Source organism: Podarcis bocagei (assembly GCF_964188305.1).
Source record: "Podarcis bocagei genome assembly, chromosome: 16".
Classification (NCBI taxonomy): Eukaryota; Metazoa; Chordata; class Lepidosauria; order Squamata; family Lacertidae; genus Podarcis; species Podarcis bocagei.
The window spans coordinates 20,920,314-20,948,154 of NC_138142.1; the positions used below are offsets into that span (position 1 = coordinate 20,920,314).

At 47.6% G+C, this 27,841-nt stretch overlaps 1 protein-coding gene across 1 annotated transcript; it reads right to left on the minus strand.

The window, feature by feature from the left end:
* CASTOR1 (cytosolic arginine sensor for mTORC1 subunit 1) lies at positions 1-27,382 on the minus strand. Its single transcript, XM_081175093.1, has 9 exons — positions 27,190-27,382; positions 22,001-22,071; positions 15,785-15,978; positions 14,404-14,536; positions 12,228-12,351; positions 7,972-8,085; positions 3,859-3,941; positions 2,825-2,919; positions 1-2,344 (listed from the first exon to the last, which is right to left on the minus strand). The coding sequence occupies exons 1-9, from the start codon at positions 27,300-27,302 to the stop codon at positions 2,279-2,281; spliced, it is 993 nt and encodes a 330-aa protein (XP_081031219.1). The 5' UTR covers positions 27,303-27,382; the 3' UTR covers positions 1-2,278.
* Between the last annotated feature and the right edge of the window lie 459 nt (positions 27,383-27,841).

Consider the following 27,841-nt stretch of genomic DNA (forward strand, 5'->3'; position numbering starts at 1 on the left):
TATTTATATATATTAAAGAGAAACACAAACAGAATAGGTTCCCTTTAGGCTAGCTTGCAAATGAAAAAGTTCCAGTGATGCAAGGCTGATCCATCACAACCAGGAAAACTACATTCAAAGCTGATTCAAAAAGTTAGCACCCAGGAAAGGTTGAGAACTTGCCAAAGGCTCACATCTAAGCACTTCTGATTGCCTGAGGCCCAGCACAACAACCCCCCCCCCAAAAAAAAACCCCAAAGCAGAAAGGGAGGCAGCATTCTTCAGCTCGCTTTGGTTCCCTAGCGGGTTCATTTCAGCAGGCAAGGACCCTCAATGTCTTTCACCTGGCTGGCTCTCTTTGGGGAAACAAAAGGGCTCTCACCCCAAACAAGAACAGAATGAGGGTGCCTTTTTCCTTGAGATGAACCCCAGCAACTCAGGTTTGGCACTACCCTCCTTACAAAGCACCTGCCATCTGAAACAGCTCCAAAGGTTTGCATGATCTCAACTACCCCCTTCTCCAGCATGGAGTTCTTCAGCTGGTTTGGCGTTGGTTGTTTTCAAAACAAACAATACCCCAAACCCAAATCACGCTCTCCAAGCTGGATCTGCATACACATCAGAATAAGCTGGAGAGAGCTACGGGCACCAGTTTTAACTTGTTCGGAGCAGCTTCTGTAGGGGGGGGGGGCAACCAAAAATAGGATCCCCACCACCACCAACCCACTTTCCAGCTTACCCTACCTCCTTCTTCTGTCCTGGCACCAGGTGCCCCTTTGACTGGGCTGCTGGCCCAGCTGCTCCTCTGTCTGTCTGTACCCTCCTCCCCAAAATAAAACACACGGTGCAGGGTGATAAATTTCTCAGGGTACCGCCTGCATGAGCTCCTTCGCCTGTAGCCCAAAGGAAGGAGGAGCGAGAAGAATGTGACTAACTTCATACATCATTATTTTGTAAAAGGTATATAAATGCTTCATGATAAAGCACAATAAGGCACCCTCGGGTTTTAAGGCCACATGTAATAGAGGAATTGGGGGGGGAGGGGTGTTTTTTTGCTCAAGTCCTTCTCCTCACCCTCCTCCAGCTCAAAGATCTGACGAGGTATCCTGTCCATTAATGAATGGGGGGTGCCGCAGATGCTGACAGATGCCAGCTCCCATCAGCTCCAGCCGACCTGGCAACATCTGGAGGGAACATCTGGAGGAATGATCGTTGCCTTAATACTGTTAAAATGGGGGGCACTGTCCCAGCAGAAAGCAAAGGGGGTGCAGGACGTGCATCAGTGGTTCTTAGAACAGCCACTGGGCAAGCAACCTACAAATGGGAACTTGGTGGAAGGTTAAAGTTTAAAAAAACCTGATGATGATCAATCACTTAGGCCACAGTCCCACCATTCACAGTTAAAGCCCTGTGGTGCCCCTTTAAACAATCCTAGCTTCTCTCAATGAATTATGGGAGTTGTAGTTTGTTAAGGGTCATTTGAGGAGACACCCCCCCCCCATTCTCCTTCCAGAGCTACAATTCCCAGAGTGATAACAGTCAATCCCTCTCCCCAATGATCTTTGGGAAATGCAGCTCTGGCAGGGGAAATAGAGGGTCTTCCTAACAACCCTTCAATGAACTACGGCTCCCATAATCCTTTGGAGGAAGCCAGGACTGTTTAAAGCAGTATCCTAGAGCTTTAAACTTGTGGTGTGAATGTGTGGATTTTGCCAACCACCTCAACAAGGAATGGCCCCACTTATGTCCCAATCTTAGCACTGCAGATCAAAATTTTTTTAAAAAATCACAATAAGAAGTAAACTGTGCAATTCCCACAAATTAGCAACCACAACGAAAATGGCAACAAAAAGTTCCAGGCTTGTCTTCCTATTGGAGAAGCTCAGGTAATGTGCAAAAAAGAGGGGGAGAGAGATAGATTCTCCAGAAGCCCATCAGGAGCAGGAATCTCCCTCCTTGGCTCCAGATACACAGCTAGGCCGAGGACTGAACAATAGGGCCGGAAGGCTAGAGCGAGGTTTGGAGAATACTAAAGTCTGACGCAGGCAATCGGAACTGATTCACCGGGTTCTGGGGAGTGTCTAGATAAGGCACAGGTTTGGGCTCCCCTCCTGGGAGCAAAGGAACAACAGCTCTCCTCCAGCTGGAGGGAGACGCACCAGTCGCTCCACGTTTCCAAGAAAACACTGTGAAAAAAGGACAGCTCAGCTCACACTCAGGGCAAGCGGCTTCCGCCTTGCTCCAGGGAACACCAGGTGTCAGGTGCAGTAGAAATCGGTGTACATACTGAGCCAAGGGGCTATCTCCCACTCTCCTGCCGTGTCTGAAGAACTTGGGTGACATTATCAATGCCATCCTCTGGAACCTGGAAGAGAAGGGGAAGGGTAGCAAACCATCCGGACCAAATAGCATCTCCTCCCTGCAGTACAGCTCAAAGAGGATTTAGAATATTTTTTCATTTAACAAAATTTATACAGTGGACGCTCAGGTTGCGAACGTAATCCGTGAGGGATGCACGTTCACAACCTGCAGCGGCGCATCTGCGAACGCACAGGTTGAGATTTGGCGCTTCTGCGCATGCGCAAAGCGCGATTTAACGCTTCTGCGCATGCGCGACTGCCCAAACCTGGAAGTAACCCATTCCGGGTTTCGGCAGTCCGCAACCCAAAAAAAGGCAACCTGAAACGTCTGTAACCTGAGGTATGACTGTATGCTGCTTTAGTTCAAAAGACAAACAAACATGGCCTCTAAATAAAACATTAAAATGATAATTTAAAATAAAATAAAATAAAATAAAATAGGTAGGCAGCTGCTCACAATTTGGAAGACAGCCTGACCGACTTACCAGGGCGTGGTCGAAGTTAAAGGTGCTAATGTAATACGCAGAGATGTCTGCATCAGCGAGAGGTTTGGCAATCTGAGCCACAATCCCACATTCGTCTGGGGAGGCAAGAAGGCAGGTGATAAACTTGCGCCCTTTTAAAAAGAGTAAGAAAATCCCTCCCCTTCTCTTAAGCACTGATTGGAGCGCAAGCATGTGCGCTGGGTAGCAACAGTCAAATGCACACCACACATCTAAGGTACTATGATACCACTTAAGCAGTCCTGGCTTCCCCTTCCCCCAAAGGATTCTGGGAGTTGCAGTTTATTAAGAGTACTGAGAGTTGTTAGGAGAGCCCTGTTCCCCTCCCGTTTCGCAGAATTCCATTTCCCAGAATTCCCTGTGAGGACGGATTGACCATTAAACGACTCTGGAAACTGTAACCCTGGAAGGGGAATAGGACCCTCAAAACAACTCTCAGCACCTCAAAGAAACTACAGCTCCCAGAATTGTTTAGATGTCTTCCCCATTGATTATAATATAGCAGCCAACACCTACCTTCCAACGTTGGCTTAATGTTTTGTTTTATTTATTTAAACACACACACACACACACACACACACACACACACACACACACACATATATATATAATTATTATCCCACCTTTCACCATGTTGGTCTCAAAGCAGCTTAGAGCAATAAAATATACAAACATGGTAAGCTCTTAAAATAGCCCCACTAAGGCTGTACCAGCTGCACAAAGAACACATTTTTACTAGATAACCCACGCTTACCTGGTACACGCTTACCTGGTACAGGTAAGAGTGGCTTAAAAGGGAAGGGAACAGAAAGAGTTGGCTCTTGCAAGATCTTGCTGCCTGCTCGCCTGGAGGAAATTCTAACTCGCCGCAGGCGATCAGGTAACTGAGCACTTGCAAGGCTGTACTTTATGGCTAGCATCTTATACTGTTTAAAACAACAGCCGTCCCTGCGGCTATCAGTAACACCACCCAGAAGGAAAAGCAGAGCTCAGAACGTGAGGGTGCACTCACTCACCGAAGCCCAGGGGCTGGCCACCAATCCTCACCATCCTCCAGAGCTCCCCTGAAGAGCTGGTCAGCAGGAGGTCGCTGGGGAACCTGGGAGGAGGAGACAGGAGAATTTAGTCACTGTCACCAGGTACCTTTTCTAAAGCCCCACACCCAAGTGATGCTCTATGCTTTCCGCCCTCTGGCTCAGTTTTCCCAACACACAGCAACACACCAGCACAATCGCATCCACACCACACATTTAAAGCACATTTATGAGAGATTTAGAAAACTTATTAGAATATTTGTGTGAGATTGTATGGGGAAAATACGGAACAACAGATACAATCTTGCTTAAAATGTATATAGGAAGTGCAGTGTAAGCGATGGAAGTCAATCAATGAAATTTTATTATTATTTTCATATTGAGATATCTGTAGAATAAACTTGGAAGAAATTCTTCCAACATTATTTCTTCTTTTTTTCTCTTTTTTTTCTTCTTTTTTCTTTTCTTCCTTTTTTCATATATATGTACTTATTTGAAATATGTATGTATTTGTAACATTTCGCTTAAATTTTGTTACAATTATGTTAAATAAAGAATAAAATTATCCTAAATAAATAAATAAAGCACACAGCTTGACCAGATAACCCTGGGAACTGTGGTGCATTATCTGTGCTTTTATGGTGCTGCATGGATATGACCCTTTATCCCAAGACTGCCACGCGACAAATCGAAATCTCAGCCAAACCACCGCATGCATGCCAGCATTCCAATCTGACGCGGCAGCTAAAAAAGCCAATGCAATTCTGGGCTGCATCAATAGGAGTATAGCATCTAGATCAAGGGAAGTAATAGTGCCACTGTATTCTGCTCTGGTCAGACCTCACCTGGAGTACTGTGTCCAGTTCTGGGCACCACAGTCCAAGAAGGACACTGACAAACTGGAACGTGTCCAGAGGAGGGCAACCAAAATGGTCAAAGGCCTGGAAACGATGCCTTATGAGGAACAGCTAAGGGAGCTGGGCATGTTTAGCCTGGAGAAGAGGAGGTTAAGGGGTGATATGATAGCCATGTTCAAATATATAAAAGGATGTCACATAGAGGAGGGAGAAAGGTTGTTTTCTGCTGCTCCAGAGAAGCGGACACGGAGCAATGGATCCAAACTACAAGAAAGAAGATTCCACCTAAACATTAAGAAGAACTTCCTGACAGTAAGAGCTGTTTGACAGTGGAATTTGCTGCCAAGGAGTGTGGTGGAGTCTCCTTCTTTGGAGGTCTTTAAGCAGAGGCTTGACAACCATATGTCAGGAGTGCTCTGATGGTGTTTCCTGCTTGGCAGGGGGTTGGACTCGATGGCCCTTGTGGTCTATTCCAACTCTATGATTCTATGAATTGCCTAGGAACACAGCAGCCGGCAATTTCCTAAGGCAAACTACGAGACGCTGTCCAGGGCTTTCAAGCAAGAAAGGGGATTTCTGCCCTGACAGACACCCCCCACCAGGAGACGCTTCGACTGGCACTGCACATTGCCATCATTTGTGAAAGACAACACTGGTGACTATTCTTGGAATATACTGTGTATGCCGTTCTGGTCCCCTCAAAAAGTATATTGCAGCATTTGTAAAAGGTTCAGAAAAGGGCAACACAAATGATCCAAGGGAATGATGCAGAGCCTCTCTATGAGAAAAGGTTGCAAAGTTTGGGACTTTTAAGTTTAGAGAAATAAATAAATAAATAAATAAATATAATAATAATAATAATAATAATAATAATAATAATAATAATAATAATAATAATTTATTTATACCCCACCCATCTAGCTGGGCTTCCCCAGCCACTCTGGGCAGCTTCCAAAAAAATATTAAAATACTGTAATGCATCAAACATTAAAAGCTTCCCTAAACAGGGCTGCCTTCAGATGTCTTCTAAAAGTCTGGTAGTTGTTGTTCTCTTTGACATCTGGTGGGAGGGCGTTCCACAGAGAGGGCACCACTACTGAGAAGGCCTTCTGCCTGGTTCCCTGTAACCTCATTTCTCGCAGTGAGGGAACCGCCAGAAGGCCCTCGGAGCTGGACCTCAGTGTCCAGGCAGAATGATGGGGGTGGAGACGCTCCTTCAGGTACACAGGACCGAGGCCGTTTAGGGCTTTAAAGGTCAGCACCAACACTTTGAATTGTGCTTGGAAACGTACTGGGAGCCAATATAGGTTTTTCAGGACCGGTGTTATATGGTCTCGGCGGCCGCTCCCAGTCACCAGTCTAGCTGCCGCATTCTGGATTAGTTGTAGTTTCCGGGTCACCTTCAAAGGTAGCCCCACGTAGAGCGCATTGCAGTAGTCCAAGCGGGAGATAACCAGAGCATGCACCACTCTGGCGAGACAGTCCGCAGGCAGATAGGGTCTCAGCCTACGTACCAGATGGAGCTGGTACACAGCTGCCCTGGACACGGATTTAACCTGTGCCTCCATGGACAGCTGTGAGTCCAAAAGGACTCTGAGGCTGCGCACCTGGTCCTTAAGGGACCAGGGAATCCTCCACACCTGCCCGCCTCCTGAACCCAAAAAACAGTACTTCTGTCTTGTCAGGATTCAACCTCAATCTGTTAGCCGCCATCCGTCCTCCAACCGCCTCCAGACACTCACACAGGACCTTCACCGCCTTCACTTGTTCCGATTTGAAAGAGGTAGAGCTGGGTATCATCCGCATACTGATGAACACACAGCCCAAACCCCCTGATGATCTCTCCCAGCAGCTGCATGTAGATGTTGAAAAGCATGGGGGAGAGGACAGAACTCTGAGGCACCCCACAAGTGAGAGCCCAGGGGTCTGAACACTCATCCCCCACCACCACTTTCTGAACACGGCCCAGGAGGAAAAGTCAAGTAAGAGGCAACATGATAGACCTTTTTATTAAAAGATGCATGGCAAGGCAAGAGCAGACAGAGAAGGTATTTTCTCCCTCTCTCAGAACACTGGAACTTGTAAGCCTTTTGACTGATATACCGGCATGCTGTGCTAAATTTCATTTTGTGGGAATGTTCAGGGTGGCAGGAGAGGATATATTGTTTATTAATATTAATATCATTAATATCCTTCCTAACTTGCGCTAGCAAGTTCCTTCACTTAGCAGAGTTTACATTCCCCTTTACACAGCAGAAAACTAGTTGCGAACTCGTGTGAGTTTCTTAAGACAATACACAATTCAATCTGGCTTGCCCAGAATGAAATGTGTTCTAATATTTTCCTGGTAAGGCCCCTGGAATCCCTCCTAAAAGAATAAAGACACCACAGTCTTATTCATAGGCAATAAAAAGAAAGTTTGCTCACGATCAGACAAGAGCACAGTGTGATTCCTGAAGACGGGCTTTAGGCTTTAAAGTCACAAACTTATACTAACAGGTTTATCCCATAAGGGAGATGACCTGGGGGGCTGCTTGGCTGGCAGCCAGCAGTTCATTCCAGGAAGTTCGCAGGACGAAAGGAAAATGGAAATGTGAAAGAGAGTGGCAGGATGCCTTGTCCTTTTGCCAGGTCTGGAAAGGTCACACCCACCCACTAGTCACATGCAAGGAAGGATGCTCCAGGCCAGGAGGAACAGGAAGTTTCAACTGGCTGGACCAAACATTCCCTTGCATGTCCACTCTAGGAAAACAAGGAATGTTGCATTTGACTGCTCCCAGTGGATTACATCCCACATATTTACACCAGAGGGCCTGGTAAGGCACAACAATGAATGTCATTCAATGTTGCCGATTTTCCACCCTTTCTGCACATGCCTGTTTTTGTTCCCCCATGGGAACCTCAAGGAAGAACATGCACGCTGGTTTACTGCTCCAAATTTCATCACTTTTCTCTTGCAATTTTCTGACTTAGCGGGGCTGCAAACAGGGTCCCCCCCTCCTCAAAGCAATTAATATGAAAATGAGTGCAAAATTTCCATAATGTTCTGCTACGTTTCCCAGAAGCGGCTTCTGAGTCATGCAAAAGCTCAAATGTAATGGGGAAATTAAGAGTCAGGGAAATGTTAGGGACATGGAATAAACTGCCGTGTGAATGCAGCACTACTCTCAGAAAACATTTAATATAATAAAAGTTTTCCTGCTACCTGCAGCAAAGCTATCTACCTGACGGCACTTACTTCTTCTTGGTCTCAGCATCCATGACGATGGAGATGTACCCCTCGATCAGCGAAAAGGCAAAGAAAGTAATGGAGTCGAGGTCCTGGCTGGCTGAAGCAGCTTCTTTTGTGGGGCTGAAAAATGGGGTGAGGGAAAAACACATGAGTTGCCAAAATAAAAAACTGAGTAGCACTATGTGGCGTTTACCTCCTAGGTGGGTCATAAGGAAAGGGTTAAATGAGTGTGATGTGATTGGCCAGTGGGAGCCTGAGGGGAGGAGTTAGAGTGAGAGGTAGAGTTGTGTGAAAGTCAGTAGAGAGTTGGGAGTTGGAGAAGAAAGAGGAAGGATAAGTCTGTGGGTTGGTCGAGTTGTGTGGGGAGAGGGTGAGAGGAACTGTTAGGTGGAGTCAGATAGATAGTTGGGATAATCAGTTTGAAGTTGTTAGGAACATATAGGACAGTAAAGTAACTAAGATTAAGAAACTGACAAGAAAAATTAACTGAAACCATAAACTTGTTCATGCTTTAAAAAATAAACTTGATTATTTGTTAATGTTAACAACTGTCTGAACTCCATGTGTACCCGAGAGAAACGGGTTGGTGGCAGCGAAGAGGCTATCACAGTGGTGGCACAGGGATCAACAGACCGTCAAACGTCTGGGGACCCTGTGTGATTGCCACACACTAACCGACCAGCTTTTTAAAAAACAGAGGGGGTAATAATAAATTTCTATTAATTTTCAATTAAAGCCCAATAATAGCCTCATTATAACAATACCAATTTATATTACAATTATTAATACCAATCATTCAAATAACAAATTATATAATTTGGCTAAAGTGGGGCTCCCGCATGCTAGATTTGATGATTTTCTTTATTTCTGCGTTCCAAAATCTTATTAGTTTCAATTACATTCCGGTCATAATAATGATCCGTTATACAACAACTGCAATATTAATAACGTCTATTCATGTTGACACTTTAAATGGATTTATAAGAATGCAAATGAGGAACTCAAACTATATCCTTGTTCTTCCTGTGTGCGGGAATTATTCTGTCTGTGGTGTTTCTTCCTGTCCTTGTAAGATATTATGGCTTTCTTTCCCCATTTTTGCTGTTATCCGTCATGCCTTTGGCAGAGCTGATATCCCATTGTTGTTCCAGAAATTTCTCAATCGTTCTGTCTCATGCTTCGTCGTTTTGCACCAAGAACTTTAACAACAGCTGCAAAAGTCACTCTGTCCCAGTAGATAAACTGTTGTCACCATTTTCCCTCTCAGCCTGGGAAGAAGAGAGGTCTGTCGAACTGCAGATGACTCAATAAAGAACCCTATCAATTTATCGGCAATTCACACACTCCTTTCATCTTTCCTTCCAGCTGAAGATATATGAGCAATTATACTTCCAATTAAATTAAATTCCAGGTCCTCTTAGCATTATTCAGTTCACTCCGTAAATAATAAAGGATGGAGAAGAGTCAGCTCTAGGTTTCAACCGTAAACCTTTTGCAAAATAGAGCTTCCCTCCCTTTTTTATACACACCATATTTATACAGTAGTGCCCCGCAAGACGAACGCCTCGCAAGACAAAAAACTCGCTAGACGAAAGGTTTTTTCGTCCGCGATTTGCCTCGCAAGACGAATTCCCCTATGGGCTTGCTTCGCAAAACGAAGCTTGCCCCGGGGACAGCGGGTCTTCTCTTTTGAAGCAAGGGGCTGCGGGGAGATAGCGATCTCCCTGCAGCCCCTTGCTTCAGAAGAGGTCCGGGGGAAGCGGGGAAGCGAAGCGCTTCGCTTCCCCGCTTCCCCCGGACCTCTTCTGAAGCAAGGGGCTGGGGGGAGATAGCGATCTCCCTGCAGCCCCTTGCTGCAAAAGACGTCGGATGAAGCGGGGAAGCGAAGCGCTTCGCTTCCCCGCTTCCCCCGGACCTCTTCTGAAGCAAGGGGATGGGGGGAGATAGCGATCTCCCTGCAGCCCCTTGCTGCAAAAGACGTCGGATGAAGCGGGGAAGCGAAGCGCTTCGCTTCCCCGCTTCCCCCGGACCTCTTCTGAAGCAAGGGGATGGGGGGAGATAGCGATCTCCCTGCAGCCCCTTGCTGCAAAAGACGTCGGGGGAAGCGGGGAAGCGAAGCGCTTCGCTTCCCCGCTTCCCCCGGACCTCTTCTGAAGCAAGGGGCTGGGGGGAGATAGCGATCTCCCTGCAGCCCCTTGCTGCAAAAGACGTCGGGGGAAGTGGGGAAGCGAAGCGCTTCGCTTCCCCGCTTCCCCCGGACCTCTTCTGAAGCAAGGGGCTGGGTGGAGATAGCGATCTCCCTGCAGCCCCTTGCTGCAAAAGACGTCGGATGAAGCGGGGAAGCGAAGCGCTTCGCTTCCCCGCTTCCCCCGGACCTCTTCTGAAGCAAGGGGATGGGGGGAGATAGCGATCTCCCTGCAGCCCCTTGCTGCAAAAGACGTCGGATGAAGCGGGGAAGCGAAGCGCTTCGCTTCCCCGCTTCCCCCGGACCTCTTCTGAAGCAAGGGGATGGGGGGAGATAGCGATCTCCCTGCAGCCCCTTGCTGCAAAAGACGTCGGGGGAAGCGGGGAAGCGAAGCGCTTCGCTTCCCCGCTTCCCCCGGACCTCTTCTGAAGCAAGGGGCTGGGGGGAGATAGCGATCTCCCTGCAGCCCCTTGCTGCAAAAGACGTCGGGGGAAGTGGGGAAGCGAAGCGCTTCGCTTCCCCGCTTCCCCCGGACCTCTTCTGAAGCAAGGGGCTGGGTGGAGATAGCGATCTCCCTGCAGCCCCTTGCTGCAAAAGACGTCGGGGGAAGCGGGGAAGCGAAGCGCTTCGCTTCCCCGCTTCCCCCGGACCTCTTCTGAAGCAAGGGGCTGCAGGGAGATCGCTATCTCCCCCCATCCCCTTGCTTCAGAAGAGGTCCGGGGGAAGTGGGAAGCGAAGCGCTTCGCTTCCCCGCTTCCCCCTGACGTCTTTTGCAGCTGTTCCGAAGTGGGGCGGGGGCGGGGTCACCTGCCCCAGCCGCCCCACTTCGGAAAGCTGTTCCAGGAACAGCTCCATAGGAACCTCCATAGGCGCCCGTCACCTCTCCAGCCAGGAGAGCGCGCGCGGGGCTAAACCAGCCCCCCGCGACCCTCTCCCAGCTGGAGAAGTGACGCGCGTCTATGGCAGGAGCCTCCATAGGCGCCCGTCACCTCTCCAGCCGGGAGAGCGCGCGCGGGGCTAAACCAGCCCCCCGCGACCCTCTCCCAGCTGGAGAAGTGACGCGTGACTATGGCAGCAGCCTCTGAAGGATGCACCGAAGCCTGGCGTGGGGGGGGGGCGGAGAGACCTTCTCCCCGCGCCAGCCTTCGGATGGCTGTCCTGAAGACTTGGGGTGGGAGAAGGGTTTTCCTTCCCACCGCCAACATTCAGAATGCTGTTCTGAATGTTGGCGGTGGGGAGGAAAAACCCTCCTCCCACGCAAGCCCCGGGAACAGAGGGAAAGCGCTGTGCGCCTTCCCCTCTGTTCCCGTACCTGTCCTGAAGGCTTGCGGTGCGGAGAAAAGCCCTTCTCCGCACCGCCAGCCTGGCAAGCGGTTTCCCTAGGAACGCATTAATTGATTTTCAATGCATTCCTATGGGAAACCGTGCTTCGCAAGACGAAAAATTCGCTAGACGACAAAAATTGCGGAACGAATTAATTTCGTCTTGCGGGGCACCACTGTAATCCAATTTCTTCCATCCTCACTTGTATAAATATAATTTGAATTAACATTCAGAGGAGGGTTGCCAAATCATAAATGTAGAGAAGAAAACTTTAAATAAAGAAACCGTAGGCTCCCCACCCCGCTGTCTTTTGCACCGAATGAAGTCTTATCTCAAATTCAAACCTTAAAATCCTTGCAGTTGGTTTGTTCCGCAGTTTGTGATCTCATCTCTTCTAGCACGCGCCTGTACTTTAGCCCAATCTAACAGGAAAACCTCTGCTTCTTAATGGCGGCATTGGATGATTTTTAAACTTAACGCCTTCCTGCCCCCCATATTCCATGCCAGACCGAGAGCCAGGTACCGATACGAACTGCGAGTGAAGCCCCCCCCCCCCCGGTCCTAGGGGAGAATTTGAAAGGATGATTCCCTCAATCATCCTTATTTTTCCTTCACCAATGAACTTCCCACTGTCATGGAGCCTGCTTCCACTAAGGCAGAGCAGAACCAGAAGCCCCCCAAACAGTTAAGTTTTGATCTTTGCACTGAAAGCAGAACATGGCTTGTGTCCGCTACACCTCTGCTGCGCTCTTACCTGTGTGAGTAGAACAGGACATCAATGAGGATTGTGGCGATGGCGGGCAAGGAGTCCGGAGAGATGCTCAGGATACAGAACCTGTTTTGGGGGCTCTGCACAGGGTGGACAGTGGGGTTCACGTCTAAGGACAAGAGACAAAAGTGTTAAGACACCTGGCAGAATTCCCAAGGGATTGGCTTGGACCAGACAAGGTAATCCCATGGCAATGACAGGAGAATTTCCAAGCAGAGGAGCAGGGCTGAATTGCATTTCCACAACACCTGCAGCAACAGCCCATTTGACTAACAGCCATCTTTATTTTCTCCCTCTCTCATTGCACTAGAATTTGGAGACATCCAACAACGTTGAATTTTGTTGTTGTTGTTATAATTTAATACCCACCTGTAATGGGTATGAGTTACTCGTGCGTAAACTGGTGCCTTTCTCGGCTAATTTGCCTTGTTAAAACTTTCTGACTGCACAGCCCCTTCTCATGGTGGCTGCCTCAGTCACTGGCAGAATCCGTCAGTGGGCGTTTCTTGAACCTCTTCCAACATAAAAGTTGTTTGACACCCAGTCTCCTCCTCCTCTCACTGCGCGGGAGTCTTCTGCGCAGGGAAGGCGTGGGTAGCGGAGGACCTGGGCTCTCCTCACTGATGTCCAGTGAAGAGTCCTGGAGCCCTCTCTCCAATTCCCCCGTCTGCCCCCCCTTCATCCCTGGTGTTGCGCTGAATGGCTTCCCCCTCTACTGAGCTGTTTCTCCCCCTGCTGCTGGGTCCTTCACCAGCATCATCTGGGAGCCTCCCCTTCGCCTCTCCCTCCGATGTCAGTTCCCTGACACCACCCATTCACCGTAAGGCCCCATGGCAGGTTACAATAATGAAAACACCATAGTGGGGAAAAAGCTTGCAATGTTTAAAAAAGCTTGCAATCACAGAAACATGGCAAGTCCTAAAAATCCACATCTCAAGTGTCAGAATTTCAAGTGCTGCTCAGATCCATATAGTTTGGTTACTGGATTCTTTTAACTGCCTGCTCAATTTTACCTTTATAGTTCTTTATGTCTTAAATCTGTGGTTCTCAATGTGGGGCACATGCCCCACAGGGGGGCAATTTGATTTTTAAGGGGGGGGCAATTCGAGAAGAAAATAAATTGACTGGATATCACCAAATGAGGAGACTTGGGACTGAAGTGGACTAAATTGGTGCCTAGTATAAAATCTGTCTGCAGCTGGCATGAAGCATAAGGATCCCTCTAACTTTAAGTCTACTTATCTTGAGGTGAGCTCAAATTGTATTTTGAATTTATTAGGTACCTTTTATTTTATTGTATACTAATTAAAATGATCAAAGTATTACAGGAAAAGCTTCCATTAAAATTATATTTATGCATTTCAGTTTTCTATTATACGTTTTGAAACTATTTGCTATTTTTTCATCATCATCATCATAATTTCTTAGTGATTTCTTCCTCGGTACTTCACCTGTCCTTTTGTTCTTTTATTTTTCTCTTTCATGGGTGCCATGTTCTTTGGAGGTTTGTTTAGACCAAGTTAATGGCCCTTTAGGCTTCCTCCGTGTAAATAGGAGTTCGCTTTTCGAATAATAAGAATTAGCGTATTTTTCCGTGTATAAGACTAGGTTTTTTATTTTAGAATTCTGCAAAAAAATGGGGGTCATCTTATACTCTGGGTAATCTCCCCCCCCCCCATTTTCTCAATTTGGAGTCCCAAAAGAGAAGGGGCTGTCTTATACACAGGGGCGTGTTATACACGGGAAAATATGGTATATGTCACCTGGGGGGGTGGACACCAGGATTTTAGAGATGCTTAGGTGGGGCATGGCCAAAAAAGGGGGGGGTTGGGAACCACAGTTTTAAATGTTTCTTGGTTATGCTACCAAGAGAGTGGTGACTAAAAAAAAATTTTAAATCAGCCAACACCTCCCAAGTCTTTGTTTGCAAGGTTAAAGCACAAATCCCCCTATTGTCTAAGCAAAACAAAAAGATACTTTCTTCTCCTCCGAGCATCAACACAATGGATGAACTTTGTCCCCATCGGACTGGCCTGACATATTTTTGATAAAACTGGATGGCGGTGGAGACAAGGAATCCAATTTCAAAGCCTCCAAAAGGAGCCATAAGGTTACTGAGGCTGTTTCCATTGCAGCCCTCTCTCATTCCAAAAAAACTCACCTTGCTTTGGCTTGAGGAACCCGTTGGTTGCGTCGTCGCAGCTTGCGGGGACCGGCTCCCCGTTCACCTCCTTGTAAATATCAAATTCGCCTTCCAGGGTGTGGATCACGACAGGGAGGTCCTTCTCCCGCACCTGGAAGAGAGAGCCAAGGTCGTCGCCGGTGCAGAGCGGCAGCTGGTGCCTTTTGGGATGGGTAGAGCGGAAGGCAGGGAGGCCAACAGTAGGTGGCACCAGTGGCAAGGAGAGCCAACCAATTTGAGCATGTCCTCCCCATCCTTTTCTTCCTGGCTGAGTTCTACAAGGGGAACACAGAGGAGGAGGAGGAGGAAACTGAGAGGCAGGGTCTCCCCCCTTCATCAGTTGTAAGAAGGCAGGCTGAGGTTGGTGGGGCACTGCCATTGACCAGCCTCCACTGGCAGTGGCCCAAGAGGCTGAACGTCTGTAGTTCGAATTCTGGCTCTGGCAAAAATTCATCTGATGCCCTTAGGAGAATCTCCTTTTATTATGCATAAGATGAACAGCCTAGGACAAGAGTCAGGAACCTCGAGCCTAGATGCTAAGTGTGGCCTTCTAAGTCTGTCTATCTGGGGTTCGGCCGCACCCCACATTGACTTTGCTTCGTGCCCTCCTTGAGTGGTTCTGCCTGGCTGGAATGTGTCCAGAGACTCTGGTCATGCCTCTTGCTTGCCCAAGTGGAGGATAGAGAAGGACAGTGGGAGTGTGTGCAGAAACTAGCCTACTGTACAAAGGTAAAATTTACATTCATTGCTCTGCCCACTTTCACCTCGGGCACTGCCCAGAATGGAATGTGGCCCCCAAAAGGTTGCCCAGAACAGAATGCGGCCCTCAGCCTGAAACCAATTCTCCACCACTGTCCTATGACTAAAGAAAACGGTCTTTTTTTCCTCGGCCACATTCACACCAAACATTTAAGGCACTATGGCGCCACTTTGAACAATCATGGCTCCCCCCCAAAGAATTCTGGGAGCTGTAGTTTGTTAAGGGTGCTGAGAGTCATTAGGAAACCCCAACAATCCTCCAAGTGGTATAATAATAATCAATCCCTCTTCTCAAGGAGCTCTGGGAATTGTAGCTATGTGAAGCCTCCTAACAAAATTCTCAGCACCTTTAACAAACCACAGCTCCCAGAATTCTCTGACAGACGCCATGATGGTTTAAAGTAGTATCACAGCACATTGAATGTATCATGTGCAGACAGTCCCAATTGTATCTAGAGATGTTGGGGGTTGAAGTTCGGGCCTTTGGGAAAACAAAGGGCTCAACCATTAAGAGTCTGCCCTTCCTTGGGTGGCCTCCTCCCTTTACAATTGTCAACTGTCTCCCCTGGGGATGGGGGGGAAGTCACCCCAAAAGACTCACCAGGATGAAGTCTGTCTGATAGGTGGAGAGCATTAGCACCGAGACGTTGTGCTCTGCCAGTGGCGCGATGACCGACTTGGCGATCTTGGTGACCCCAATAGGCTGGAGGTTAGCGGAAGCGCTGCCGTTGGATGAGACATTGAGCACCAGCCAGGTGGAATCGACGACTTGCAGGAACTCAGACGGGGGCAGCTCTGGAAGACAAGGGTGGGGGGAGATCCAAGATTTGTTTTCGTGCTCCCCCCTCCAAAAAAATAGAATACTGCTGATGAAGTACAACTTATGTTCGTCAGATAAAATTACAATTACACACAACTGTCTACCCAGGTCAAAACCTGAACTAAATCTCTTTTATCTTCCTATATACATAAGAATGTAAGGCTGTCGTCACAACAGGACAGCAGGCAGGCAAGCAAGCAAGCAAATGAGCAGTGCTGGTGGTCCAAGTGAGCTGTTTAATGGAGGGGGGCAAGCACTTCACAGAGGTTTAGCGAGCAGGGGATGGGGCTTAAAAGAGGTGGGGCTTTGGTCAAGCTTCGAAAAGACAGTGAAGGAAGTGGGTAAGGTTTAAGACAGGGGGGTTGCTCAGATGTGGGGGGAGGGTGGTTGGCAAAGGGGTTGGCAGGTAGGCAGGGTTGAGGAGCAGAGCAAATGGGGCAGTAGCCCCTAGTAGCTACATAAAAGATTATGCAAACAACCATCTTCTCCATGGTATCTGAAGAAGCGTGCATGCACACAAAAGCTCATACCAATAACAAACTTAGTTGGTCTCTAAGGTGCTACTGGAAGGATTTTTTTTATTTTGTCCAAACAACCAAGTTTATCCCCTTGCACAGACCTGCAAGGTTACGTAGATCTGGGAAATTCTACTCGCAGCAATGCACCCTACTGAATATTACAGGGTGGTGACCCCAAAATGAGCATATTTTTGTATTGCACAGTCTGTAGCACTTGGGAATGTTTAAAAAATATTAAGCTGTTTAGAAGGACTTTTAATTAAATAAACAAAATGGTGCTGCAGTTTTTACACGGAAGCTGTTGGTGTTTTTTTTTTTTTTTAAAAAAACTTGTCTCTTATTTTTAAATGATCCAGGGAACTTCACAGAATTTTGAGTTCCAATGAGGTTTTGGAATCAGGAGCAACAGTTTACTGCAAGACTCCAAGCCCACTTCCCTGCCAATGGGCTCTGATGCCTTTGGCAAGCCCGTTCCTACCTAAGACAAACTGTCCCTCTAACCAGAGATTTTAGCGCTCTCTCTCTCTCTTTCTCTCCCCAGAATGAAGCAGAGCCAAAAAGGGGCTTGGAACAGTCCCCAGTCAAGGAGGGAAGCAAGTACATGGTGTTCTCGGCCAACAAGGATTCTTGTTGATTCAGCTACTCCAGAGGTTAATTCAGAAGATATGAACCGCCTTTGCTCGACCAGACCAAAAGACACAAGGAGGAAGAAGAGGAGAGGCTGCTGGATTAGACCACTGGCCCATCAAGTTCAGCATCCTCTTCTCTCAATGGCAAACCCGCAAGCAGGAACCAGGCACAAGAGCACTCCCCCGCCCCCACCTTCCAGCAAGCTGCCTTGAGAAGCAAACATTAAGCCGGGCTGAGAACTGATAGACTGATGGATATTCTTTGGGGATCGAAACCGGGAAAGGGGGGGTGAGAGTTTTGGAATCCAAAGGGTGTATAATTATATGTTGTTTTCTGTTATTTTGTTTTGTAATTGTCAGGGGTTCAGGAGCAGAGGCACAGGAAAGGGAGGAAACAGAGAGCGAGGGGGAGGAATCCGAAGGAAATATGAGCGATGACAACGGCCCGAGATCTCCGAGTCTTTCCAGTGAATCGGAAGATTCACAGAAAGGGGCGCCAGTGGTCAGAGCAAGGGGGGCGCCTAGGGGGACACCCCAGGAAGAAGGGACCAGAGGAGACTCAGAGAGCAGCAGTTGGAAATCGGGACCAGCTTCCCCACCAGAGCACAGTAGGGGGGAGGGGTCGCAGGCATCGGGAGCTGGCGGCTCGCCGCAAGCGGGAAGGCAGGAGTTAGGATTGGCCACACCTCCATCGGGGAGCGAGGAAACGGTCAAGAGGAAGGTCGAAGGCTGCGCGCGCCGCCAAGTTCAAATGCACAGGAAGGCGGCACAGTAAGCAGTCCGGATAGGGAGCCAGGTCCTAAAGCCCGCCGCAAAGAGGGAGCAGAGTCCGGGGGGTCGGCGTCAGAAGAGTCCAGGAAGGAAGAGACCACGGGGGGTAGAGGGACCCAGAGGAGGAAGGAAAGACGGAAGAGGTGGAGTAAGGCTAGAGTATTAAGTTGGTGTACAGGAGGCGGAGACTCAGACGGAGCTTCGCCGGTCTAGCTGATAAGACGTAGGGCTGCATGCGGCTGTTTGAAATTGGAAACTGTAACTCAATAAAGACTTTTATAAAGTGAACGCTGGCTAGCGTGATCCTCTGTGAGCTAGGATCTGGAAGCAGCCCTGACAGTAATTAATATAAAAATTGGGAAATTTGTGGAAGGGAACTTGGGTCGACCTTAGAAAAGGAGGTAAAAGATGGGTACTGTTGTTTAATTGAGGTTTATAAGTTAAATTTGGTTAACTAAGAAGAATTAAGTAAAATATTAATAAGGTAAAAGTAGGAGATAAGAACTTGCTGAGTTAATTATGGAATTGGGATGCAAGAAGGGGAGGTGTGGGGAAGTCAGGGAAAGTGGTTAAGAAATTAAGGATTTGAAACTATACGTGTTTATTTTTGTGTTTGTTTGTCTGTATTGTGTGTGTTTATATAAATTGTGAAAACCCAATAAAAATAATAAAAAAAAACAGAAGCAAACATTAAGAAGTTTAACATAGAAGACGCCCGCTGAATCTCTATCGGAAGAGCACCCCACAATTTAGAACCCTGCACTGTTCAAGGTTCTAAGTCAGAACTTTAACCCAAGGTTCTAACACTTACAAATATCCAAGAGATGGCTTCCTTCCCTACAGACCTTCTCAGGTGTTAAAAATGGAGGTGTGTGTTTTCACCCTATTCCTGTGGCTGTAACCTGTTTTAACTGTTCTTAATTTTAAGTTTGAAATTGCTGTAACTCGCCATAGGGCGTGCTGGTGAAGAGTGGGTAATAAATTTAGTAATAGTAATAATAATGATGATAATCATAATAATATTGATAATCATGATAATGATGATATAGAAGATACTTGCTGAATCTTTATTGGAAGAGCATTCCAGTTTAGAACCCTGCACTACGCAATGTTCTAAATGAGAACCTTACTTCACCCAAGGTTCTAACTCAGAATCTTAAGATTCTAACTTGCCCTCTGTTGCAGATATTCAGACGCAACACATGATAGGGGTGGGGCCAAGGGTGTCAAAGATGTTCCTGCTCCCCCTCTCGTGCCGTGGGAAATGCACAAACGGCATCTGGCTTGGGTGTCAAAGCACAACCACATATCTACATTTAGATATGGAGAGACGGAGCGATGCAGGTGGGAAGCAAAGCTGTTGCGTCATTTGCCGGCGCTGCCTACCCTTCCCAGCGGAAGGCAAAGGGTTACTTTCGAATGGGCCTTTTGGGGGCTTCTGTTCCAAGGAAACAGGATGGAGTCGTTCAGAAGAACAATGGCCAAGCAGGCTGTAGAAATCCTGGGAAGGAGAGCAAGGACTTCTCAAAAAAAAAAAAAACAAACCACAAAACATCAACCAAGAAAGCACCAGAGCTTTTTATCCAAAGAATAAAACTGCATCTCTAGACTTCTAGAGGAAAAAAAAGCACTGGCAAATCAGCTGCTCTCAACTTCCAAGGGGGCAGGAGGTCAGAATGGCCCTTTTAAGAGAATCTGGTGTGAATGAAAGCAAACATCTTGGAAGCAAGTTATCAAAGGTTATGTAAATCCCCGTCACTGCCTGGAGAAAAGGCTAAACACTGGAGATTCCAGAAAAGGAACCCCCTCCCCTCCCCATGGCCTTTCCAGGTTGCCTATACATCATACAGTACTGCAGCACACATACTTTGGAACTCCCTGCCACTTGACACCAGGCAGGCATCTTCACTGCACTCTTTCTGGCACCTGCTTAAAATATTTTTGTTTATGCATGCCTATCAGGGCATGGACGGCACACAGAATGTTGGGTGCTTTGATCTATTTCTCTGGGAAAAAATGTTTAAAATATCTTCTTCTTTTTTACTGGTAATTTTATTGTTTCCTTCTTTCTGCAAGTTCTTCCGAGGTCTGCTTGTTTGTTTTACAATCAAGCGGTGCGGTATATGTAGAAGAAGAAGAAGTTTGGATTTGATATCCCGCCTTTCACTCCCCTTCAGGAGTCTCAAAGCGGCTAACAATCTCCTTCCCTTCCTCCCCCACAACAAACACTCTGAGGTGAGGGGCTGAGAGACTTCAAAGAAGTGTGACTGGCCCAAGGTCACCCAGCAGCTGCATGTGGAGGAGCGGAGACGCGAACCCAGTTCCCCAGATTACGAGACTACCACTCTTAACCACTACACCACACTGGCTCTACACCACACTGAGATAAATAAAATGGGGGGGGGACCCCAAACCATCCCTTGGCTGAGTAAAAACCAAGACTTCACCTACCTGGCCCCTCACACAAGCAGCCAGGTAGCCACATTTATGCATCACTCCAATGGTTGTGTGTGCGTGTGTTGCTTTTCCATGGGAACAACACCAAAAGAAATCACAGCTTGGGAAGGCCACGCCTTCCATCCGCTCTGAAAAATGTCCTGCCAAAGCCACTCTGGAGTGGATCCAGGAAGCAGTTATACAAAAGCTGCTGTTGTCAGCAGTGACCGGGGCGGCTTCCTATCTCCCTTCCTGTGGCCCTGCTCCCTCTTCCCCATGGGGTAAATAAAACAGACGCACAGTACCAACATCTGCTCTCCATCTGGTCCCTCCTATACTTGGAAAAAGCAGAGAACAGCAGGGAGATTTTCTTTTTCCTCTCTCTCTCTCACAATCTCTTGATAATGCTCAAAATTAAGTCCAGGGCGGGGTCACCCGGCAAAATCGATCAACAGAACATAGGAAGCTGCTTGCCTTACAATATCAGTGTGTTAAGTCCCTCCAGGCCAGTATCACCTGCCCTAACCAGCAGCATCTCATACTAAGGAAATATTTTTTTCTTTAAATACAAAAAAAGACTGGAGATGCCAGAAATTTAACTAGGGTCTGTCTGCATGCAAAGGATGTTGCCTGCCAACCCCCATAAAAAAACATCCTTTTCTCAGGGCTTCCTGGACTAGATGAACTTTTGCTCCTATCCAGCTAAGGCTCAGTGGCAGGGCCTAAATCCTTTTCCCACGTTGCTTTTTGTCCAGGCGTTCCCTGACCCATAAGGTTGGGTTCAGATTCATGCGTCTGAATCCACAGAATTTCCATTTCTCTTTCTATTACTAGTGTTTTTATAGGACTGGTTTTACAACGCATTTTTGTTTTAAGGATATATTGTCCGGCTTTCTTAGATGATATGCGAAGAGATTTTTTTAAATTAAAAATAGTTACTGGTGAGTGGCGTATGAATGCTCTTAAGTTAGTGTAAACTCCAACCAAGGTGCCAGTTAAGACCCAAAAGGCATAATAACCTTGTGATGGGCCATTTCAGCATCAGAGAAAGGGCTCTTTTTTCATTTTTGGTAAGCAATAAAAATTAAACCCAGAAAATTGCATTAAGTCAGGGATGGGGAATCATTCACTCCTCTCTATCTGACCTTTTGGGACTCTTCCCAGGCCCCGCCTCCTCTCCCCAGGCCCTGCCTCTTCTCCCAGGCCCCACCTCCTCTCCCCAGGCCCCGCCTCCTCTCCCGCCTTGCTTTACACCCTCCATGATTGCCTAGCAATAATCTTTTCTTAAACCCGCACCTCCAGCCAGATGTAGGAGAAAGGGGCGTGGGAAGAGTGTAGACACTAGCCTACCCTACAAAGGCATCACTTACATCCATTGCTCCCACCCATTTTTTCCTCTGGCCCTGCCCACCACTGACATGTGGCCCCCAGAATATCACCCAGAAAGGAATGTGGCCCTGAGGCTGAAAAAGGAACAACTCAAGCCCCAAGTATTCCTTTATCGGCAGGTATAAGCTATTCCTTCACCATAACGTCCCCCTCCATGCAAGTAACCCATGCGGCACACCCTAAATTAAAGTCAATCAACAGCTGTCAGAAATGGCAACAATGCCACGCTGGGCATCAAGGACGGACATTGGTACCTTTAAAGCCTTCTTCATCCAGCATGATTGTATAGTCTTCAGGAGTCTCTGTCAAGCTGAAAAATTTGCACCTGGGAAGACAGAAGAAGAAGAAAAATCAGCATTGCATTTTTTTAATTTTTAGCCAACTGCATGAATGTTTGCTAGCCTTTGAAAAAAGCACCCAGAAATTTCAGGTAGCCCAAGATGTGACAGGCAGGAGTTTTGAAGGGAGTCATTCATATATATATATATATATATATATATATATATATATGCTACATACAGTGGTACCTCGGGTTACATACGCTTCAGGTTACACACTCCGCTAACCCAGAAATAGTGCTTCAGGTTAAGAACTTTGCTTCAGGATAAGAACAGAAATTGTGCTCCGGCAGTGCAGCGGCAGGCCCCATTGGCTAAAGTGGTGCTTCAGGTTAAGAACACTTTCAGGTTAAGAACGGACCTCCAGAATGAATTAAGTACTTAACCCGAGGTACCACTGTATATATATTACTCCACATACATCTGCTTCCAAATCATTTCCAAGCCTAGCACAAGTGGCAGTTGCTACGGGCAACTAATGGATGGCTAATGGGAGGCAAAGTCAACTCAGGAACCTGCCTATTACATTCACACCACTGGCCCATCTAGCTCTGTACTGTCCACAGTCTGCACTGATTGGCAGCGTCTCTCCAGGTACCGTATTTTTCGCTCTATAACATGCACCCGACCATAACACGCACGTAGTTTTTAGAGGAGGACAATCCGTAGGCATGCCACCCGTTGGCATTCCCTCCATAACACACACAGACATTTCCCCTTACTTTTTAGGAGGAAAAAAGTGAGTGTTATGGTGCAAAAAATACGGTACTTGGGTAGGCAAACTAAGGCCCGGGGGCCGGATCCGGCCCAATCGCCCACAGACGGTCCAGGAATCAGCATGTTTTTACATGAGTAGAATGTGTGCTTTTATTTAAAATGCATCTCTGGGTTATTTGTGGGGCGTAGGAATTCGTGTTTTCCCCCCCAAAATATAGTCCAGCCCCCCACAAGGTCTGAAGGACAGTGGACTGGCCGCCTGCTGAAAAAGTTTGCTTATCCCTGGATTTCAGGCATATTAATAATAATAATAATAATACCCCACCCATCTGTGGAATCTGGGCAGCTTCCAACAAAATACTAAAATACAATAATTCATCCAATATTAAAAGCTTCCCTAAACAAGGCTGCCTTCAGATGTCTTCTAAAATCAGATATTTGTTTATTTCCTTGACATCTGACGGGAGGGCGTTCCACAGGGCAGGCGCCACTACCAAGAAGGCCCTCTGCCTGGTTCCCTGTTACTTCACTTCTCACAGTGAGGGAACCGCCAGAAGCCCCTCAGAGCTGGACCTCAGTGTCCAAGCTGAACGATGGGGGTGGAGACACTCCTTCAGGTCACCCCCCCCAGCCCTACCTGGAGATGCCAGGGATTGAAGCTGGGACGTTCTACAAGCAAAGCAGATGCTTTGCCACTGAGCTGCAGCCCTGCCTATTCTAGCTTTCTTCCCATTCTCTCATTCCCATTCTCCCTTGCAAAATTCCAGCAGACGTTTGTGCAATTCTCACGACAAAAAGCTTCAGGGGAGAAAAACGTGACCCCCATCTATTTCTCCTTCCCTGGGACTTTTTGATCAGAGGTTGGATGGTTATCTGTCATGGATGCTTTAGCTGAAACTCCTGCATTGCAAGGGTTGAACTAGATCAGGCTTCCTCAAACTCAGCCCTCCAGATATTTTTGAGACTACAATTCCCATCATCCCTGACCACTGGTCCTGCTAGCTAGGGATCATGGGAGTTGTAGGCCATAAACATCTGGAGGGCCAAGTTGAGGAAGCCTATAGATGATCCTTGGGGTCCCTTCCAACTCTATAATATACATTTCTAGGAGTCAACATCAATTACCAAAACAGAACTGTAACTGTTCTGTTTGCTTCTACCAAGAGGGGTGGACAAATAAAGACCGCAGAGAGTCTCCAAAGGATTGAAAATGTACAGATATCCTTCTGGGAAGACACAGGACTCCTTGGCAAAAGACTTCCTATCTGAAACCTTGGAGAGCTGCTGCCAGTCAGTGCTGACTCAGTATAGTGGAGGGATGTTAGCTCAGCAGTGAAGCATCAATCGCCAGCATCTCCAGGTCTGGCTAGGGGAGACAGACCCTTGTTTAGAAACCCTAGAGGGTTGCTACAAGTTATGTGCCATTTCAACAAAACACAGTTTAAAAACAAACAAACCACTGTTTACACTGATGCAACCTCAGAGATATAACAGAAACTCCTGACAGCCGAGAACTTACAACTGTAACATACTAAGAAATTAAGGTAAAATATTATGAATGGCGAATAAATGTTCTGATTGCTGTAAATCCATTGGTACTTTATGGAAGAGAAAACCACTCCCAACTCTGCATGGAAGAAACTCAGATTATTTCACTACAGAAACCTCCTAATTCCATGTGAGTTTTAAATGCATGGGTGAGTTTTAAATGCACGGGGATCCTATGCAAGGCAGAACTCAATCCTGAGGATTTTAACAGAACTTGGGGCAGTACCGGGATTTTAAAAGGCAACAACAGCAGCCCTTGATTGTAGAGAGACCAAAAATTTAACAATGGTGGTGTCTGAAGAAATTTTATTTCTTGGCTAACTTCACACACCCCAACTGCAGCGTTGGGGACTCTAAATCTTGATGTGATCTATTTGGACTGGGCTGGGCTACGGGACTAAGAAACCAGAACATGAGCAATGAAATTATTTGCTTCAGATCAGTGGTTCCCAAACTTTTTCAAGCCACCATAAACTCATTCCCAGTGCCCCTGAGGGATAGCTCCATCCATAGAGCAGGAGGCTCTTAATCTCAAGGTGATGGGTTCAAGACCCAGGCTGGGCAAAAGATTCCTGCACTGGATTAGATGATGCCTTTCAACTCGATGATTCAGCACCCTATAAAATGCATTATTCAGAATAGAGGTTTGCATGACCCACTAAGGAAGATAAACAGCACAATAACATCCAAAACAGTAGCAGTTAATCGTGCCTTCATTCAAAATCCGATTTAAACTAAATTTAATTAATTCAACACAACTGATAAAACTTGATCCAGCGATACCAGCTTCCCAGAGTCTGACAATCATTTAGCAAGTCTTAGATAAGAGGCTTAGATTACCATCTTTAGTTAACTACTTCACTGCTCAGCAAACTCTTAAGATAGATGGGCTTGACGAAGGGATACCAGTTTCCCAACATCTGGGATAGGTCACTCAGCAGAGCATGAGACTCTTTTAATCTCCGGGTCACGCACTGGGCAAAAGATTCCTGCATTGCAGGGGGGTTGGGCTAGATGACCCTTGCAATCCCTTTTCCAACCCTACAATTCTGTGATTCTAAGTCACTTAGCAGGAGCCTTAAAACACCACCTCCAGGTGACTCCCTACAGGGGGCAGTATACCTCCTATTTCGGAAACAGCTGCTTTAACTGAAAGACTCAGCACAAACACAGGGACTTTCTCTCCAATTCCAGAATCCAAAAGCGCGGGGGGGGGGGGGGAGGCTCTTGCAAGTGTGGAACTCCAGAAATATTTCCCTGTGCTGACCGACTTCTGGAGTTCCACACTTGCAAGAGTCCCCCCTCCCAATGCGTTTGGATTCTGGAATTGGGGAGAAAACCCCTGTGTGTATTTATATATATTGGAAAGAGAGGGGCTGCCAGCCAACTGTGAAATCCAGTTGGAAGGGCTGATCTAGTAACACCCTGTAATTGTTTGCTTATTCTCTGCAAGGCGGGTAAGAGGAGGGTGTCAGTTAGGTTGTTTTTGCCAGCCTTTGCAAGCCAACTGTAGGAGGAAAAAGTAGAGGGGGGTCCATTTTCAATCCTTAGAAAAGGGAGGATTTTCCTTTTTTTCTCTTTAATTAAAAAAAACACATTTTCCCCCACATTTGACTCCAAGCACAAAGTGTGGGAGTGCTTATAAGCAGAACATATTTAAAACCTTGGCCTGCAATTTGAAGGCATTGAAAGGCTTGCTTTGAAAAACAGGAGAAAGAAGCAGAGTCCCACGGGCTCAAACGCCAGCAAGAATAGTCCGCTGTTACTACAGGAATATTACCACTTGCTCACCCAACACCCTTAGTTTGGGATAAGAGGCACACAGAGACCAGATTTGCCTGTTTTTGAGGCAGGGTTGGGTCTTCAGCTGCTCGTCCTCTGGGTTTTAAACAGGGTAGCACATTCTGCGTTACAAGATGCTGAGCAAAGATACCTGCTGCCCAAACAAGGCTCACTCCATTTAAAGAAACAGAAGTGTTTTCAATAATTCCCTGAGCCGAGTTTGCAGCAAAGCACCCTACCTATCCTATAAGATCCCATGCAAAGCAAGAGTTTGGAGGCAATCCTTGCTATGTCCAAGTGGGGCCAGGATTGCATCTGCCACCACACACACCCTTTCTCGGCTCAACAGCACGACCCCTTGGTACAAGCAGAGGACCCAGTCCTCTCCCCAAATAAGGTTTACTCAGAATGCTCCACACACTCCCTACAGCTCTCAGGTAAGTGGGCCCAATCCTGCAGTGACAAAAGAGGCTTTCGCACTTTGCACTCAAAACAATGCACTCTTGTGTTTGTGCATTCCCACAACCTCCTAGTAGACTCATATACACGCACGGAAGAACCCAATCCCTTGAGAGGAAGAATGTTCTCTCTCTCTCTCTCTCTCTCTCACACACACACACACACACACACACACACACCCCTCCTTTGCTCACCAAAACAACCGCTTCGACCACATGTGCACGTGCCCCCCTACACCCCTATCCACACGTTCAATATACCACCTTGGTCCATCCCCACAACTTCGCAGCATGCACACACGTGAGCGCACCTAACAAGGACCAATTCTGCCCCTTCCCCAAAGGGCTTCACCCTGCGGGTGGTCCACAACACTCAACACGCCTCCTCGGCCCATCTTCCCACAACCTCCGTCTACACGTGCGCGGGCTTCTAAAATGGGGCTCGGCAACCTTCACTCAATGAAGCCTTCTCCTCTCGAGACTCTCGCATCCCCTTTCCGTCCTCCTTCCTTCAACCCCTTGGTGTACACGCGAGTGTGCGTACACACGACACGCATACACGCCGCTAGGAACCCGACCCACCCCGTCCCGGTGGGGCACCTGCTTCGCTGGGGCAGCAGCAGCATCTTGAGCAGCGGGTGCGTGTAGAGCCAGAGGCCGCTGCGAGCCAGGCTCAGCACCCGCACGCGGGGCTCCAGGATCCGCAGGTCCATCGCGGCGGCGGCGGCCCGAAGCGCGTGTCTCGGCAGCGGCAGCGGCGCACCAAGCAAGGCCGGATCGCAACCCCGGCGCTCGGCTATAGGCGAAGCCGGGGCCGCGGCGCCGCCTCCTCTGCCAGGCCTGGCCCGGCCCACGGGGTGGAGGCTCGCCGGCCCCGGGATCCACCCACCGCCGCCTCCTTTCTGCCCCTTGGCTGCCGGCCGCGATGGGCGCCGCTGGGAGAAGGAGGGGTGTCGGGGTTAAGGCAGCCCGTCTGAAAACGCAGGAAGCTGCCTTATGTCGAGTCGGGCCCTGACCCACTAATAAATAATAATAATAATAATTTTATTACTTATATCATCTGGCTGGGTTGGCCCAGCGGGAATCCTTTAGTACTGACACACCAATGGCTTTCCAGGGTTTTCAGCAGGGCTGGATTTAGGTTTGATGAGGCCCTAAGGTAATGCCCAGCTGTCCTTTGTCAACAACAAATTGTCGCTGTTTTTTGTGTTGAATATATGCTACATGGTAATTTATGGACCTAATAGGTATC

Excerpts from the sequence above, each read along its gene's own strand:
- CASTOR1 (XM_081175093.1), bottom strand. The coding sequence starts at position 27,302 with ATGGACCTGCGGATCCTGGAGCCCCGCGTGCGGGTGCTGAGCCTGGCT. Across the intron at positions 8,086-12,227 it reads GTCCTGTTCTACTCACACAG|CCCCACAAAAGAAGCTGCTT; the intron begins GTAAGAGCGCAG and ends CCCATTTTTCAG. Across the intron at positions 2,345-2,824 it reads TTAACTTCGACCACGCCCTG|GTTCCAGAGGATGGCATTGA; the intron begins GTAAGTCGGTCA and ends CTTCTCTTCCAG.